At 33.2% G+C, this 17,942-nt stretch overlaps 1 protein-coding gene and 1 non-coding gene across 2 annotated transcripts; one reads left to right on the forward strand and one right to left on the reverse strand.

Annotated features, from left to right (window-relative positions):
- Window positions 1–255: 255 nt before the first annotated feature.
- On the forward strand, window positions 256–2,212 carry LOC139092088 (KIF-binding protein-like). The gene is made up of 2 exons (XM_070642370.1): window positions 256–1,579; window positions 1,646–2,212. The coding sequence occupies exons 1-2, from the start codon at window positions 291–293 to the stop codon at window positions 2,094–2,096; spliced, it is 1,740 nt and encodes a 579-aa protein (XP_070498471.1). The 5' UTR covers window positions 256–290; the 3' UTR covers window positions 2,097–2,212.
- A 14,833-nt stretch (window positions 2,213–17,045) lies between these two features.
- Window positions 17,046–17,240, reverse strand: LOC139092109 (U2 spliceosomal RNA). The gene has a single exon (XR_011544571.1). It is a non-coding gene; the product is annotated as a U2 spliceosomal RNA (small nuclear RNA).
- Between the last annotated feature and the right edge of the window lie 702 nt (window positions 17,241–17,942).

Here is a 17,942-nt window from a genome sequence, read left to right on the forward strand (position 1 = left end):
AAATTTGAATTCACCAAAGTCTTCTTTGAGAAAGTTTTATAACAAACTTCAACACACCCGTCAAGTTTGTCGAATAAAAACATTAAATCATAATAAAAAATGTTTCATAAATGAAAATATCAAAGCAGACATTGACGTTGATCTTAGTGATACCTAAATTGTTAGTTATATTAAAAAGTTGCAAAGATTAAAGTGAATTCACTAAGTAACAAAGAGACCAACGACGTAAATTATATTACTGATTGTTTACATTGATTTTCGGTCAGAGAAAAATTAAAAATTATTTAAAAATGACTATTTTAAAGGAAAAGTTAAGTGATTTCAAAGAAAAGTTTGAAGAAGCACAAAAGCTTATCGAGGATGCCAAGACTGAGACTTTGGAGCCTTATAAAAATCATTATCGTGCACGAGAAATTCTCTGTGAATTAGAGCAAAATTTAATAAATGTTGCCGACAGTTTTAAGGATGATGACGATGACAGGTTGACTATTAATGCTATTTTAGGATATGTGATGAAAGATATTGGCAAAATAAGCATGTTTGTAGACGAGACAACATTGGCAGAAAAATATTTTCTAAGAACAATTGAATTGCTGGAATCTGACAAGGACAGCTTGAAAATTATTGTATGCTATGTGGATGTCCTAAATCAACTTGGTATTTTATGGTCAAAGCTCCAAGATGTTGAGAAATCAAAAGTATACTTGTTAAAAAGTGAAGGAACAGCAAATCATTTTAGGGAAATGTCCAAGATCCAGCCATTAACAATTTTTGATGTATTTGGTACATCCGATGAGATTGAAAAGGGAAAAGGACAAGAGAGCTTGGAGAAAACATGTACATTAACTTATTTTTATCTCGCTCAAGTATTTGGACAGCTTGGTGACTTGGATACATCTGCAAAGTATTGTCATTTAACATTAAACAGGCAATTGGAACTAAAAGATTATGAGCCAGTTGAATGGGCATTAAATTCTGCAACATTATCACAATATTATTTTACCAAGAATATGCTCAAACAATCCAGACATTTACTAGCTGCTTCCAGCTACATGCTATCAAATTTATCTGCCGATATCGAAACTTGTGAACTGACAGAAGATCAACGAGCAGCGGCAGTCGAAAATATCAAACACAGAACTGCAGATGTCGATTTATGTTTTGCTAAATATTGCATGTACATCATCAAGACATCCATTGAGCGTTTACTTCAAGAAGACGAGACAACAGACACAGATGCAGCTAAATATAAAATTAATACACACTGCGAACGGTTTCCATTAGATTTAGGTGTATTTGAGCAACAAGTCACAGATCAATTTGTGCTGACGTATGATGATGCTAAGCATGTCTTTCTCGAAGCACAATCTTATCTTAATAAGGCTAAAGAATATTATTCTCTTGAAACTGAGGCATCGCAGTATGCACGAATAATTCAGGATTATGCAAGTCTTTTTAAGCATTTAGCATTTTTTGATGATGATACAGCAAATCAAGCTAAATTACATAAGCGGAGAGCAGATCAACTTGAAGCTGTACAGAAGGAACTTAATCCTACATATTATCTTAATATCTGCAGGTAAGGCTTGACATTTTAATATTTATTACCTTAATTCCTTTACTAATGTCTTTAAATTTCCTTCAGAGAATTAATGTTTGAGCTTGGATTGACGTACTCTGATATGCTGGACATAAAGTGCGACAAACTTAAATATGAGGAAGTTCAGCCACAAGTTTTGAGCAAAATCAACAAGCTGTGTCATAAAGCAATTGAAAAGTTTCAGGAGTTTATCGACACTTATAAGGATAAGAAAACGAATGAGATTCCAGAATCGCTGGATATTGATGAATTTCAAGCTATTGCCTGTGCACATTTTAATCTCGGACGATTGTTCTATAAAATTATCACGCCTGACAAGAAGATGCAACTTGAAAATACTCAAAGCAGCCTTTTAAACTATAAAACCTTCCTTAACTATTGTGACAAGCATAAGGAAGTCGCCGAAAGAATGAAAGGCGAAAAAGGCGTTACACAAAGTATGGCTGAGTTATTGCCACATAAAATTAAGAAGTTAATGGACGAAATAAGTCAATAAAGTTCATCATTAAAGTCTTTCATTCATTTTGAGCACATGCAACATAAGCACCAAATTGAAATAAAGTCATTAATTAGGAAAGGAAATGCTTGACGCTTTAAATTTTGTTAAGAAAAGTTTTTCATGAATTGCGGATGGAATAAAATTTATGCTTCATAAAAAAAAACATTTTCATTGATCTTTCATTCCTCTGTTCCTTAATAGAAATTTTATGAAGGGGTTAAAAAAGGATAAGTGCTGGATGTTAACGATGACTGAAAGCAGGAGTAGCTATTCGAACGAATAAAGGGGTACAATGAATCATCTGGACAGGCAACTGGATTTAGGTAAAATAAAGGAACTGAAACATCCGAGCAGCAGATGACAGTCGCTAGTGTGACAAGCATAATGAAATTCAGAGTCTGGAGACGTGTCTAATACAATAGATTAGGGATCGTGCACTAATAATGTATGGAAGCTTTGTAACAAGGTGGAAGGAGGATGTGACAGAAAATTCGTCAAATAAGTAAAAGGTGTCCCAAAGTGTCCTGCAATGAACGCTGAATAGAAATCGTCACGTTTTTAAACAATCCCAGTTAGCGATGTAATTAAGGAAGAACACTTGACATGTAATCAAGAGGGTGCGGGTTAGAATAACACTAGGAATATGGTTATGGGGAGTGTATATGGAGTGTATAGATACACTCCAACATAGCCATATCCCTAGTTTGACTCGAACCCGTGCCCTTTTAGATACTTGTCAAGTGCTCTTATTTACTTACATTGATATTTCTTTAGAACTTTAATAGTACTAAGTTATTAAGGAGATATTGTTCCCGAACAGACTAAGAGCATGCTCATTAGGGGTGTCGATTACAAATCCCAAGTATTTGGGATTTGGGGTATTTTGTAAGGATTTGGGGTACCCCAAATACTTGGGTTTTCAACCCAAGTACTTGTACAAATCTTTATAAAATAGAATTTTTCCTATATTATTATATTTCTTCATATTATCATTTTTTTAGTTTTTCAAAACTTCATTGTTCATCAATATTTTCATAAATATTTGGTTAGAAAAATCTAGGGCTGCTGATGGGCATTTTTTTGCTGACTCGTAGTTGGAAATGCATCCAAGTGAATTCTTATTATATATGAAAATTTGTTTTGGTTAATTTTAAGATAATCATGGTGAAAATTCCATTAACGAGACTCTTTCAATTTATTGTAGGAAAATTGAGGCAAAATCTTACAATTTTCTATGAATTTTCACTCCGATATAGGAAATTTAAGGTAAAAAGCTATAATTTTTCAGGATTTTTTACATTTTTAATTCTGACTAAAAATTGCTATTTTTAACTTTCCAAAAAAATTAAGAAAAAGGTTCACATGTTCATGAAAATTAAGGTGAAAAATAGCAGTTTTAAGGAATTTAAACATGATTTAAAATGATATATAACAATATTTGGTTAAAATTTGACTTGCATCTGGATGCGTAGGCCTAAAACCTCAGAAAACGCAATTATTTATAATGATATTTTGTTATTATTGAGGATTTGGGATTTGTGCAAGTACTTGGGGTCCTAGGATTTGGGTATTTGGGATTTGTACAAATCCTGAAAACCCAAATAATCGACACCCCTAATGCTCATGAATATGTTCACAAAATTAAGAGAACGCTCATTTAGGTATGCTTAGTGTCTATTTTTGGTTACTAAGCTCCTAAAGTTCCAGACAATCTAGTTTCTGCTTAATGTGTGATTTTAATGCTTAATCAATGTCAATACAATTCATCTATTGATGTTTACGTACAAAAATCCCTTAAAACTTCTTTTTCAACCAGCTACAATACAAACTAATCTCTTTTAGAAGATGAAAAATCATTCGTCATTATATTGTGTATGCTTCTTTGAGCTTGAGTGTAAAAAATTGTAAAAGTACTCGACCTTATCGAGCAACTTCAGCGCATTTTTGTTCTAGTCATGAGTAATTTGTTAATAATCAATAATAAAAGATTGTTCATTTAACGGATTTTAAGAATTTGAATTTTCTAACGGCTGTTAAGAATTTAAAAAAATTAAAGCAACGCTTTGAATGCTGCTTATGAAATGGAAAATCATTAATTAACGTTCGTTAAGATGGATTTGGACTTCCAAACCAATTGATACCGGAATAACTCGATAACACGGACCCAATGCTTCAATCCAGAGCTCGAAGTCGAGTCGAGTCGACTCGAGTCGACGAGAAAAAAACAACTCGACTTCGAGTCGACTCAAGTCGAGTTCATTTTTTTTAGTCGACTTCGAGTCGACTCGAGTCGAGTGTTTTTTCTCAAGTCGACTCGAAGTCGACTTCGAGTCGACTTCAAGCCGCCAAGAAAAATAATTTTTTCTTAATGAAACTCATTGCTGATTACGCTTGTGAGGTATAAATTTACATATAAAAATATTGCAAATTCTACTTTTTTCATCTTTATTTATTCTTTTTTGATTTTTCATGCAAGAAACTTTAAAAAAATAAATAACTAATAGTCACTAATTGATTATCTTCTTTAATTTTAAAACATTGTAATAAAAATAACAAATAATAAATAAGTTAATAGATTTATACACTTTCTTTAAAAAAAAATTTCTGTAAAAAGCTGGAGAAATTCCTATTTCATTTATTTTTTGTAAGTATCTTGCATAAAAAATCAAAAAAGAATTAAAAATTTGAAAAAAAGTAGATTTTGCAATATTTTTATATGTAAATATATACTTCACAAGCGCAATCAGCAATGAGTTTCATTATTCAAAAATAATTTTTCTTGGCAACTTGAAGTCGACTCGGAGTCGACGTCGAGTCGACTTGAAAAAAAACACTCGACTCGAGTCGACTTGAGTCGCCTCCAAAAAAAACCGAATCGACTCGAGTCGACTTGAAGTCGAGTGTTTTTAAGTCGAGTCGAGTCGAGTCGACTCGAGTCGACTTCAACCATATCGACTTCGAGCTCTGCTTCAATCTAGAGCTTTCTACGATTTATGGTTGCCGAGATCTCGTTCCTCACCCAGCCGAATAAAGTGCATATTAGGCGCTAAAAAGATATCATAAATGAGTGTTTGTTGTTATTAATGGAATCATGTCAAGTTCCTTTGTAGCTTACATTAAAAATGTGTCACAAATTTAAAAAAAAAAGAGAGACTTAAAGTGTAGGCACACAAGTGGATTGCTTTTATGGCAAAACGTATATCCTATAAAGGAATTTCCCAGCAGGCAATTTTAAAACTCAATGAATATTCATCTTTCACCTGTGAAAAGCATGAAATATGATGGAAATGGATGTGAAAGTCTTCCTTATCTCCACACTCATACACATATTGCCAGTTACCTTAGTTACTCATACGAGAATTTCGTTTCCTATATGAAATGATTGCTTCATCATGCAATGGAAGCAAGCTAAATTTTAAGGGATTTTCGCACTTCAATAATTTTCCAATCTCCTGCAATTTATTTCATTATATTCCGATTAAGTATTCGAAATATACAAAAAAAAAACTAATCTTCATGCAGTCTGCAGATATAACTTTGTCTTTTCTATGCCATACATATAATATATATCCAGCTTAACTGTATAGACAATAAAGAAGAACTGGCATCCAATTTACATTTTTTTATTTCCTTTCCTAAAATCGATTTGAGAATGTCATGAGAATGCAATTTTTTTATTTTATGCTACCACAATGAATGAGACTGTGCCATTTCCATCATTCGATTTGGTAGAACGTGTTGCACTTCCCGAGATGTAGTTGACCTGACATAAAATTATGATTTTTTTTTTTCATTGAATTTTTTGATTAAGGAACTGTCAAATCAAAATTGAGTGCTGTGAATGAAAATTTTTGAGATACTGACTTCAAGGCTTCCTTTTCATGTTCTTCTGCTCTTGATGTAATTGCATGATTAAGTCCAGATTTCGAAATCGACTTGATTTCACAAAAAATTGATTTCAATTTCCATGATAAATTTTTCTGCTAACACTTGTGAAGTATAACATTTCATACAAATTTCAATCGGTTATTAGCGAACTGTAAACCTTCGATGGGTTGGACATGCTGTTAGAAGCTCCACTAAATAAGGTCTTTAAATCATACTTTGTGGATGGTAGCAGAACTCGTGGTAGACCGAAGAACTCCTAGAAGGAAGCTGTCGATAGAGACAGCATTGCATTTGGTATTGGCAATTGGCAGGCGAAAGGCCATGTATCACAGTTGATCTGTACGGCCATCGAAGTAAGTAAGTAAGTATTAGCGAACTATGTATGGCGAACTCGATTTGACTTGGCATTCTGGTTCAGTAAGACAGACCGAAATGTATTGATGTCAAATTTAATCTGAACATCTGCATGTTTTTGGAGAATCCTAGTTGATACTTTAGTCATTCAGAATATCTTGACTATAAAATAACAGAGATCCATACCTTATTTTGAATATCTGTCAATTCCTAATGTGGAATCTGAAGCGATTCCTACCAGGATTGATAGCTTTATCTTCCCAGTTGAAGTTCACATCCTTATACAAACCTACTCTTCTCGGGCCACTCTTCTTTTTTCAACGTCTATTCCTTTTTATTTTATCCTCTAAGTATCACATGCAGTAAAAAAAAAAAAGGGAAGAAAAGTTTCACATTAGTGGTGAAATTGAAAATGATCGTAAATTGAGTTTGTCGAAGAGAAGTTTTCAATTTTTAAAAAGAACGGGAACTTTCTTATCATCATTATCATCCACATCAGTACGTTCAGTTCTTGTGAAATATAGATGACAAACGTTGAGTTTATCCTGTTTGTTCCTTGAGTAGTTTTGAGGTGAGAGACTTTAAGTGGAAAATTGTCTGCATTTTTATTTCATTCAGTTGATTTTAAGGAAGTAATTGAGATAAAGAGTGAGAAATAAGATTGAATTAAGGAATTTAAAGTGTTAAAAGCTTGAAATCTTTTAGTTCAGAAGACAATATTACGTATATTGACAAAATTTTCACAATTTATATAGTTTGTTGTAAGTCTTTCACTTTGTTGTTGATTGCAAGTACTTACAGTTCAGTTTGAAAGCAATGAAGATCATCTAATAATTAAATTAAGGTACATTTATCACTTGAAATCAAGAAATATGATTGAAAATCAAATACAAAAACAATGGGGCAAGCAGGGGGGCAAGCCACTAATTTGTTTATAAAATTCAAAAATAAAAAAGCCGTTACGATTTTATTTTATTTAAAAATGCATTTCATCAAAGAAAATCACTTGAATTCGAGTAGAACCAAACTAATTTCTCCCAGAATGTGGCTTCCTCTAAAACGACCATTAATTTTTTTCAAAAAATTTTTTGTCATTAAAATTCAAAAAATTTTTGACCGTTACTTTTACTTTTCTTCGTAACGGAAATTTGTATTTTAAAATATGTTGAGTTCGAATGGTTTGAATTTTTGGACAATCTAATGTCGAAAAACTCGAATTTGAGACGACCACGCTCTGATTTCTCCATTATCAACTGCTTAACATTCTTTCCAAGTAATTAAAAATTACGTCCTTAAAAAATTAAATTTTTACGTGACAATAAAATTCATCCTTTTCATGATTCTTAATGAACATCTTGACATCCCTCAGAAAGATCGTAAAGTGGGTCAACAGAAAGGAAAGAGCTGCTATAAAAAATATGAGAAGATATACCGTCGATTATTAATCCCATGAGGACGAGACACAACTCTCATTAAATATTAAATCGCCGAAAAAAAAAATCATTTAAATCAATAAAACGCTTAAAGGCTTTAAAAAGGGACGTGATAAGTGTTCAACTGATTTTCATGTTATTCGATATTTTTGTCGTCCCTTTTTTACCGTGAAGCAGCAACAGAAGCTTTTTTTTTATTCAATATTAATTTCGATGTCACGTTTTTAGGGGTGCTCCGGGGAGATGAGATTTAGATAGACAGGCGAGATATTAAAGACATAGCTTGTAGGTGCTCTCTATTGGCATCAATTAAAAAGTCACGTTGAAAATTCTTTTTTTTTGCATAGGAACTGAAATTGTGGCGTTAAAAAAAAGTTAATCAAATAATCCAGTCGTTTAATCTTCAATCCAATCCGCTTTAATACTGTATATTTTTCATGGAATGATAATACTTTTAGCTCTTACAAAATACAAACCGAATCCTATATAGGTTTTGTATTTAAAAATAACTGAAACTGTTCTCATACATTAATTTGCTTTTGCCAATTGAATATAAAAACTTTTAATCCCTTCCACACCGAGTTTTCCGAGTTTTTTTGTGTTATTTTCTCTCTGTGCAAATTGAATTTTTTTCATTTTTTTTTTGTGAAAATTTTTAAATAAAATTTAATTTTTAACCCATTTTTCACAGACCGGAAAGGCTGATTGCTTTATTATCGATGGTTGATCCTCATCAGCATATTGAGGTTAGCTGTGCATTTCTGGGTTAGATGTAAAGCAAAGTGTGACCTTCTTAAATTCGAGTTTTTCGACATCGAGTTCAAGCTCAACTTATTTTAAAATAAAAATTTACGTTACGAAGAAAAGTAAAAGTAACGGTCAAAATTTATTTGAAAATTAACGATAAAAAATATTTTTTAAAAAAAAAAATAACGGTCATTGTTAGACAGCCTCCCACTGATATACAGTTAGTTTAAGTTACAAATTATCTGGTAAATCGTTGTTATTTGCGTTGGGCTCGAGTCCCCGTTGTTAGTCAAGTCATGTTGCTTTCTATGTGAGCCCTTACCAATCCTACCCTGATTACAGTGCTCTTATCCTTCAGCTCATGTGCTTTGGATAGGCTTGTACTCAATCTTTTAACGTCCTCAACTCTTGAAGTCGACTTAGATTTTGCATGGAGAAGTCTATGCCAACTCGACTCCATATGAAATTAGGGTCGACAACGAACTCTGGTTCTAAAACTCGATGTCTCAAGTCCTGGTATGGAACACTATCAATGTATCTCTTCAACATACCAGGTGCACCACCACCTTGTTCCGGAAGTGTGTACATCGTTCCATACCATTCCAGTACGGGAGTGATAGACAACAGGTATTAATCCAGATCCGAGTTACCTCGGCAGAGGTACCTGCCACTGGCAAAAACCGTACAATTTCTTGCAAAACTATACAAATTATCAAGAAATTGTACGTTTTTTGCCTGTGACAAGTTTCAATTCTGATCCAGAGTGCATAAAAATAAGTTGGAACTAGTCAATAGCAAGTTAATGTCCAGATGAATTATAGTTCAAATGTCCACTCAGAGTGTGACTTTCTCAAAAACGACCGTTAACTTTTTTCAAAAAAAATATTTTTTTGTTAAAATTCCAATTTTTTTTGACCGTTACTTAACGTTTGACTTCGATACAAGAAATCTCGCTATTCCATAATAATCTGATTCATCTCTTAACTTTATTTCCAGTGTCCTCATCTCACATGCACTATTGAAATTATTCGTAGATAGAAAAATTGGTTCACACATATATGAATATAAATTTATGCATTATAAGTGGATGAAAGTATTAAAAATACAGCCAGCAGAGTTATGATAACAACATAGTATGAGTTTTCGTACAGAACAGAAGCAGAAGTAGCATCAGTGGTATCAACAAAAAATGTAAAATTCATAAAAGTATGGAAAAACTACCCCGGAAGCGAGAAATTGCATAAAAATTTCCTCCTTTTTTCCTCATCATAACATTACAGCATCGTTGGAAGTGCAGACAGAGAAAATTTTTTTTGTTGGTGTGGAAATTTCAATTCAAAATAGCTTCGAGATATTCAACACTTCGCGTTACCTTGATGGATTTTCGAAGCATCTTAGCGAAAAATATCAGATTAACAAGTCATTTTTGGCTGCTGTAAATGCATGAATGAATAAGCTACGAATAACGGGAGGTGTTTGAATATATTTTCCTAGAGGGAATTTTGAATAATTTTTTAAGGGAATCGATGATCGAAGATGCAATAAAGGGAATATGCTGTGCACAGGAGCTCAAAAGGGGATTTTGGATTTCTGTTTTGATACTCGGAATGCTTAGTTGAACTTTTTTCATATTCCCATAAATTTTGATTTTAAGGAAACCTTTATGCATAACTATACATTCCGATCAACACAGCGTATTTGGTGAGGCTAGGGTCGTTGCTAGAAAATTTCCAGTAAATCTACAAAATAAACGGTTGTCCAATTCTTGGAGGGGAGTGGTCGTGCCATCAATGTGCTCCTCACAACTGAACTTTGATGGGTATGGGTAAACTGTAGTCCTATCCAACGCCTTTCCACTCGTAAATAAACCATTTCTTAACTCACTTCCATTTTCGATTTATGACCTTAAAAACCGAAATCGACCCTTTCCTCAGAAAACACGTGTTTCAAAGAAGACGCTTTAGATCTTAACACATACACTTTTAGACTTTGGTGTGTAAAGAACCTTCTTGATTAGAAGTATGCTTTCTCGCTATCGGGATCAGGATTTCCGGATTTCAGAAAGCATACTTCTGGTCAAAGGTGGTCCATACACACCAAAGTCTAAGAGTGTATATGTGAGAAGCTAAAGCACCTTTTTTGTAACACGTGTTTTCCGTTTGAAAAATCCCGGGATCCTGATTTCCCCTGATTTACCGGGAAATCCTGAAAATTTTATCTCGATCACGATCCCGGAAATTTATCCGGACCGGGATTTCGAGAAAGCATAACCAGCAGGCTACCGTATTAACAGTAAGTTGCGAAATTGCCTTGACGGCTAATTTGAATGCTGCTCGGGCCTGCTCATGTGCTATTCGAATCTGCTTATGTGCTATTTGACCTGCTCATGTGCTTGTAGAAATCGAACACTGCAGTGATGGGCAACCTGTGTGCCGCGGCTCATAAAGTAATACTAAGAACCGTATATCGTGTGTGGTTTTAGTCGAGGCATACTACCAAAAAGTGCCGTGAAAAATAAAAGGTTGACCACCACTGGAGGAGATTGAATGTTATGGTCAATGATGCTACAAGGCAGAGTTGCAAAACAGATGCCTGTGACAGGCAACTCTGCTTCAAGGGATCTGAATCATCATACTAGGTTATGCTAAAATTCTAGAAATTCTCAAAATCCAACGAAATTTCCACAAACCTCAGCGTAAATCAGTAATAAATTTCCCTAAGAATATTCAGTGACTCAACCATCCAACAAAAAACAAACATTTGAGTACAGAACGAAGCAACTTATTCATTCCAACTAGGGGTGTCGATTACAAATCCCAAGTATTTGGGATTTGGGGTATTTGTAAGGATTTGGGATACCCCAAATATTTGGGTTTTGGACCCAAGTACTTGTACAAATCTTTATATAATAGAATTTTTCCTTTATTATTATATTTTTTCATATTATAATTTTTTAGTTCTTCAAAATTTTATTATTCATTAATATTTTCATAAATATTTGGTAAGAAAAATCTAGGGTTGGCCAAAAAAACTACAGATCGACATTTTTTTGCCGGCTCGTTGTTGAAAATGCATCCAAGTGAATTTTTGTTATATATTAAAATTTGTTTTGGTTAATTTTAAGTAGTAAATCATAGTGAAAATTCCATTTATAACCATCGATAACAGATAATGATTCATTACATTATCTGTTCCTTTAGAGATAAGAAATCTAGTATATAAGTTTAGAATTGTTAAACCAAATTAGTTAGTTATATCTTGACTCCGGTCAAGATCAGACTTAGTTCTATCTTGGCTTCGGCTAAGACAAGTCCCCCGAATAAACATAGTTAAAATATAATACTATTTATAATACTATACATTTACGAGACTTTTTCAATTTAGTGTAGGAAAATCCAGTCAAAAACTTACAATTTTTCATAAATTTTCACTTTGATAAAAGAAATTTGAGGTGAAAAGCCATAACTTTCCAGGATTTTTAAAATTTTTAAGAAAATGTTGGCCAAAATTGCCATTTTTTGCAATTAAAAAAAATTAAGATAAAGCACGTTTTCGAGAGTTTTAAAAAAAAATCGAGTGAAAAATCGCAGTTTTAAGGATTTTAAACAAGATTTACAATAGTAAATAACAATATATGGTTAAAATTTGACTTGCATCTGGATGCGTTGGCCTAAAATCCCAGAAAATACGCCTATTTATAATGATATTTTGTTTTTATTGGGGATTTGGGATTTGTACAAGTACTTGGGGTCCTGGGATTTGGGTATTTGGGATTTGTACAAATCCTGAAAACCCAAATAATCGACACCCCTAATTCCAACCATAAAAATTTAATTTTCGCGTTACTCCTTTTTTGAAGAAAATTATTTTAAAGAAAATCCCGCAGACGATGGTAAATAAATGAAATTTTACATTCACATCGTACCTAGATAATGTTATTTGTTGTATTTTCTGTGTAGTGCTTTAAGCTACTGTAGCTTTTCATCTTATGCATATTTATAATACTGTTAAGAATCATCACTGTAATAATTTTGTAGCTTTACCTTATGAATGTTGTTATGATATTTATTTAACTCATTCCTTCCTTGTTGACGCCTTTAATTTGTCTAGGGGTGGTAATTTTCTTAAAATGTTCCCGAGTGGACACAGCTAGTCAATATCTAGTATTAGACATGATTCGACTAGCCATTTATCTTGCCAAAAATGTCTTGATAATGTAACAAGACATTAACTAGACTTTAACTAGACATATGGAAAGTTAATTTCTAAAGAAATTTTTCTGAAACCATATACTTCACAAGCGCAAGCAGAAATCACAAAAAGAAATTTGTATGAAACCTTATACTTCACAAGTGCAATCAGAAATCACTTTTATAAGTGTAATTTTTTTTCTGCTCACATTTTCAATACATGTTTATAGAATTAAATGAATGGTGTGCATCCAACGACTTTTACCAAAGTGCAATACCCTAACAGGCAATGATCGTGATCACTGGTTTGTGATTGCAATCACATTACAATCACAAAGTGTTTTTTCATGATCACAGCTTGTGATCGCAATCATTATCGTATCTGATCGTGATCGCTCTGAAAAAATTTCATCATCAACGTATCATAATCACTGAACATAGTCACTGAGCGTAATCAGAAGTCATCTGAGTACGATCACTCCAAAAATATCTGAGCATGTTCACTGATCGCGATCAATGAGCGCAATCAGATGTGACCTTATCATAATCACTACTGGAAATTATTATTTTCAAATTATCATAATCACTGATTGTAATCAATGAGCGTGATATTTGATCATATTCACTGATCGTAATTAGTGAGCGTAATCAGAGCATAATCACTTCAAAAACTTTTCGAAATATTTCAAAGTCATATGACCATGTTCACTGATTGTAATCAATGAACATAATCAAATGTGTTCTGAGCATGATCACTTCAATCAGTGGAAAGATTAAACGTATACGATGATTTTAATTCGTGGAAGTGACTTTGACCTTACTGGATCTTGGTTTTAGTTCGTGGAAGTGACTTTGACCTTACTGGATCTTGGTATTTGATCGTAAAAGTAACTTTTACCTTACTGGATCTTGATTTTAGTTCGTGGAAGTGACTTTGACCTTACTGGATCATGTTATTTGATTGAGAAAGTAACTTTTACCTTACTGGATCTTAATTTTAATTCGTGGAAATGACTTTGACCTTACTGGATCTTGTTTTTAATTCTTTTAAGTGACTAAAAAAAGATCCAGACAGTACAAGATCCAATAAGGTAAAAGTCACTTCCACGAACTAAAATCTAGATCCAGTAAGGTAAAAGTTACTTTCTCAATCAAATAACATGATCCAGTAAGGTCATGCAAGATCCAGAAAGACATTAAAGAAAGATCCAGAAAGAAGTCATTTTCAAGGAATTATCATAAAAAAACTTGAAAAAATGTGATTTTTTGCAAAGATTTTCATTAGGATGAAAAACGATTGAAATTTTATTTTTGATATCGATTTTACTCTGTTTGGATAAAAACCCTTCAAAAAGTGATTTTTCGCCTTAATTTTTAAAAGTTAAATTGAAAACCTTATAAAATGTAAGGTTTTGAATAATTTTTTCTCAAATTATAATGAAAAACTCGGGAAAATTTAATTTTCATCTTCAATTTTTGTTTATCAGATTGAATAATGATTTATAACGAATCACCAATTTTAATTTGTAAGCATATGTATGCACATTCATATGCGCATATTGGTAGAACACTATTTTTTTTTTCATAATCACATGATTATGTTCACTGATCATGATCAGTGAGTACGAAAAGTAAAAAAGTTAATTAAGTTAACTATTAAAACCCGAATGGTATCCGAAGTGATAAAGTAACATTACTTCTTGAAATTTGCATCATCAAAAAATATAATAATTTAAATATGTCTTTTGCCATATTTTTATTATTATATATTTACAGATGGTGGCTTCAAGGAAAAACGCGAGATCTCGAAAGTTAAGCAACGCAGCAATAAGATGGGTGACCGAAAAAAAAATTCTAAGTTTAAAATTTTCAGAAAAATAAATTAATAATTTCTACTAACACACATACAAAAAAATACTTAAAAAAATTCATCTAACACCAAAAAAAAAATCGGTTAACTTAATTAATTTTTTTGTTTTTTCATGATCACTAACCCGAAGTGATCATGATCACTGATCACGCTCAGTGATTGCAATCACTGATCATGATCATGATTGCGTCTGATTATGATCAGTGACCACGAAAGTGAAAAAATTGCATGCAAGTTTGCACTTGCATACAAGTTATGATCGTAATCAGACGCAATAATGATCATGATCAGTGATCATAATCACAAAAGCGCGATCGCGTCGGTACCGTACCGTCATCAAATAATGTATGGAGTGATGATGAAAATTTATCATGATCAAAACTCCGTTTCATCATCACAAATATCGCATCTGATCATGCTCATTGCCTGTTAGGGATAGTTAATTACTTTGTGACTTACTTAAATGCTAATGTTTTTATAGCAGCTACGAAAGTGTAATTCTGCTTTTTCCAAAATAATTAAATTAACAATTAAATACATATTCACACACAAAACTTCTTTGTCAAATTCCGTGTACGTTAAACGGTTATGGTTGACTAGACATTAACTAGACATAAGTACTGTACATATGTCTAGTTAAATGGAACGTTCCAAATATGTCATTAGTCGTCCCTATGTCAAGTTCCAAAGTCTAGTTCATTGGTAAGTAACTGGTAACTCAAAGGCTAGTAAATGTCAAGTATTTAACTAGTTACGTGTCCACTCGGGGTTTATTTTTGAGTGAAATTAAGGTTCTAATACAGTGGTAGACAACCTTTTATTTTCCACGGTACACCTTGATGATAAGGCTCGATAAGGCTCGCACACAGCGTACGGTTCATGACATTTCCATAAAATTTAGCCACACTAGAGTGCCATGGCCTACAGGTTGCCTACCACTGCTATAATCTATATGAACTCTTATTCTAAAGCTTTTCAAGTGTTTGCCTTCTAGCAGTACCATGAAATCCATTGCTGGCGACCAACATCTATGCCAGTTATTACATTAGAGCAGTGATGGATAACCTTTTACCCTGGCATTCTTTGATCCTTAAAAAATTTCTAGCATCAGACTTCGACACACAGATTATGTATACCAATTTATGCTCATAAGCTAACCTGTAGGATGGTAACTCTACAGTTTAACTAGTTAGGTAAGGTAAATATCCCGAGCAGCACAATACAATAGTAGAGAAGGAGGCAGAACAATAACAAAACAAGTTAGCAGAAGTAGCCGTTATAGCCCGAAACAGAAATCTGTTCAATCGATTTATTGACGCCCTCCTATTCACAGTGGACCAATAGTAACTAATCATCATCATCATCAGTACAATGCGACAAACTCCTTTTTTGTCGTAAAGGTTGGTCGAAATCAGCCGTCACGGCGCCGTTATGGCAACTTTGCATGTTACCGTTAATACGGCGACGTAGCGGAGCCTAGCATTCACGTTCAGCTGCTAGCCGACCATTTCCAATCTCAACTTGTACAAAGGAAGTAACATAATGCTGGGATAGTCTAAACCAGAGCGGGGAACTGACTAAAAAACGCAAGAATTCCTTAGAAGACCCTCCCGTATTATTCCATGCTAAAGGTTGACAAGAGCATACGGGAAATTACTAGATGTGCCCTTACCCTTGATAATACCTATACATACAATATCACATCCACTTGAGCTTATTATCAAGTATCACTTACATAAGCAACCTCCAATAATGTACACATAGCTGATTATATGCTTATAATTTATTATCAAAGTACCACATTATCATTACAATTTCTGTTTGTCTATATGCCTGCATTTTGCCTCACACCCTCTTTACTTCCTACTCTAGTCTATTGTTTGCATTTTCAATTATAAATTTTGTGCAATGAAGTTTAATTGAACGCATTTGAAAGCAATAAACTTAACTATTTAGATATCTAAAATGAATGTGTGCATTTATATCGATACTATAATGTTTAATTGCATTAGAAAAGGCTTTTTTTACTAAATGAATGAGTTGCTCCATCATATTATTTAGAGATTATTTCAATATTTATTAACACATTTCTATAGAGCCTTTAAATAATTAGCATATCAAGTTATTGTTAATTCAATTAAAATACTGATGCAGTGGAACACCTCAGTTGAGTAGTTAATGGACTAGGTGAGCAAACTAATACCAGAGTGTGGCCGACTGAAATTTGAAATAAAATATTTTAAAATACAAATTTCCGTTACGAAGAAAATGAAAGTAACGGTCAATTTTTTTTGAATATTAACGACAGAAAATATATTATTTTGAAAAAAATTAACGGTCGTTTTTAAGAAAGCCACACTCTGACTAATACATAGCCTGACGTCATTTGTGGATGATTCATCTTTAAAGCCTTAATCATACCACAAAAGCTTATTACTATGAATTTATATGTTTATGTATTTTATTTATTTGGGCCGATCCTAGAAGTACTGCAATACTAGGCCAACCCGGACAGAACAGAAGCAAGCTTCTTTGTTTCCGTCAATTTCCAAAAATCAGTTTAACATTTGTTTGTTCTGCTATGCAGAAACTACCAGATGTTAAGCTGATAAGAACAGATACTACACTTTGATCTTAGCCATTACAGCCGAGAAGCGATAACGATGAACAGTCACAATGAAGAATATATATCAATCATTTCTGATAGCACTTGTGAAGTATAAGTTGGAAAAAAACATTTGTATGAAAACCTTACAAATGTTTTTTTTTTGTTGTTGATTTTTGAATATAAGGTTCTGATTTTTTTTCAAATTTCATATTCTCTGTCGTTTTAAGCAGCTTTATTTCTTTTATGGTTTGAAGGATTTGTGAAATAAAGAAAAATGCTAGGAAGCATAAAAATGTGTTATTGTATACCAATTGAGTGTAAAAATGCTAAAATATCTTTATTATTTTATATGAACAAGTAATCTTACTTAATTAAATGGCCGGACAGATCAGCTGTGATCCATAGCCTCCCTCAGATGTCGCCTTAAGCTGGTTCAATCGACGGTCCGCTTAGCTTTGGTTGTCATCGTTAGTTCTCTCTCTTTGCGTTTAGTGTAAGGACTGCGGCTTGCTAGGCCAACGCAACAGGGCCTCGTTTGACTCCGCTTCACTACGTGTCTTAGATTAAAGGTCTCCACCGCGCGAAGGTGAGGCTTGTAGTTGGTGTGGTTAGGCTAAGTGCAATACATGACTGAGATGAAAATCTTCAATGCATGCATCAAGTCAGTGCTGCTCTATAATTGCGATACTTGGCTTGTAACCAAAGAAATGCAGCAAAAACTTAGAGTGTTTGTCAACAACTCCTATAGACGGA

Source organism: Chironomus tepperi, unplaced genomic scaffold (genome assembly GCF_022539635.2).
Source record: "Chironomus tepperi strain 1889 unplaced genomic scaffold, CSIRO-AGI_Ctep_v1 contig_293, whole genome shotgun sequence".
Lineage (NCBI taxonomy): Eukaryota > Metazoa > Arthropoda > Insecta > Diptera > Chironomidae > Chironomus > Chironomus tepperi.

Bases quoted from the DNA above. Each gene is read 5' to 3' on its own strand.
- LOC139092088 (XM_070642370.1), top strand. From the start codon at position 291: ATGACTATTTTAAAGGAAAAGTTAAGTGATTTCAAAGAAAAGTTTGAA. The intron at 1,580-1,645 runs GTAAGGCTTGAC...AATTTCCTTCAG, and splicing joins TATTATCTTAATATCTGCAG to AGAATTAATGTTTGAGCTTG.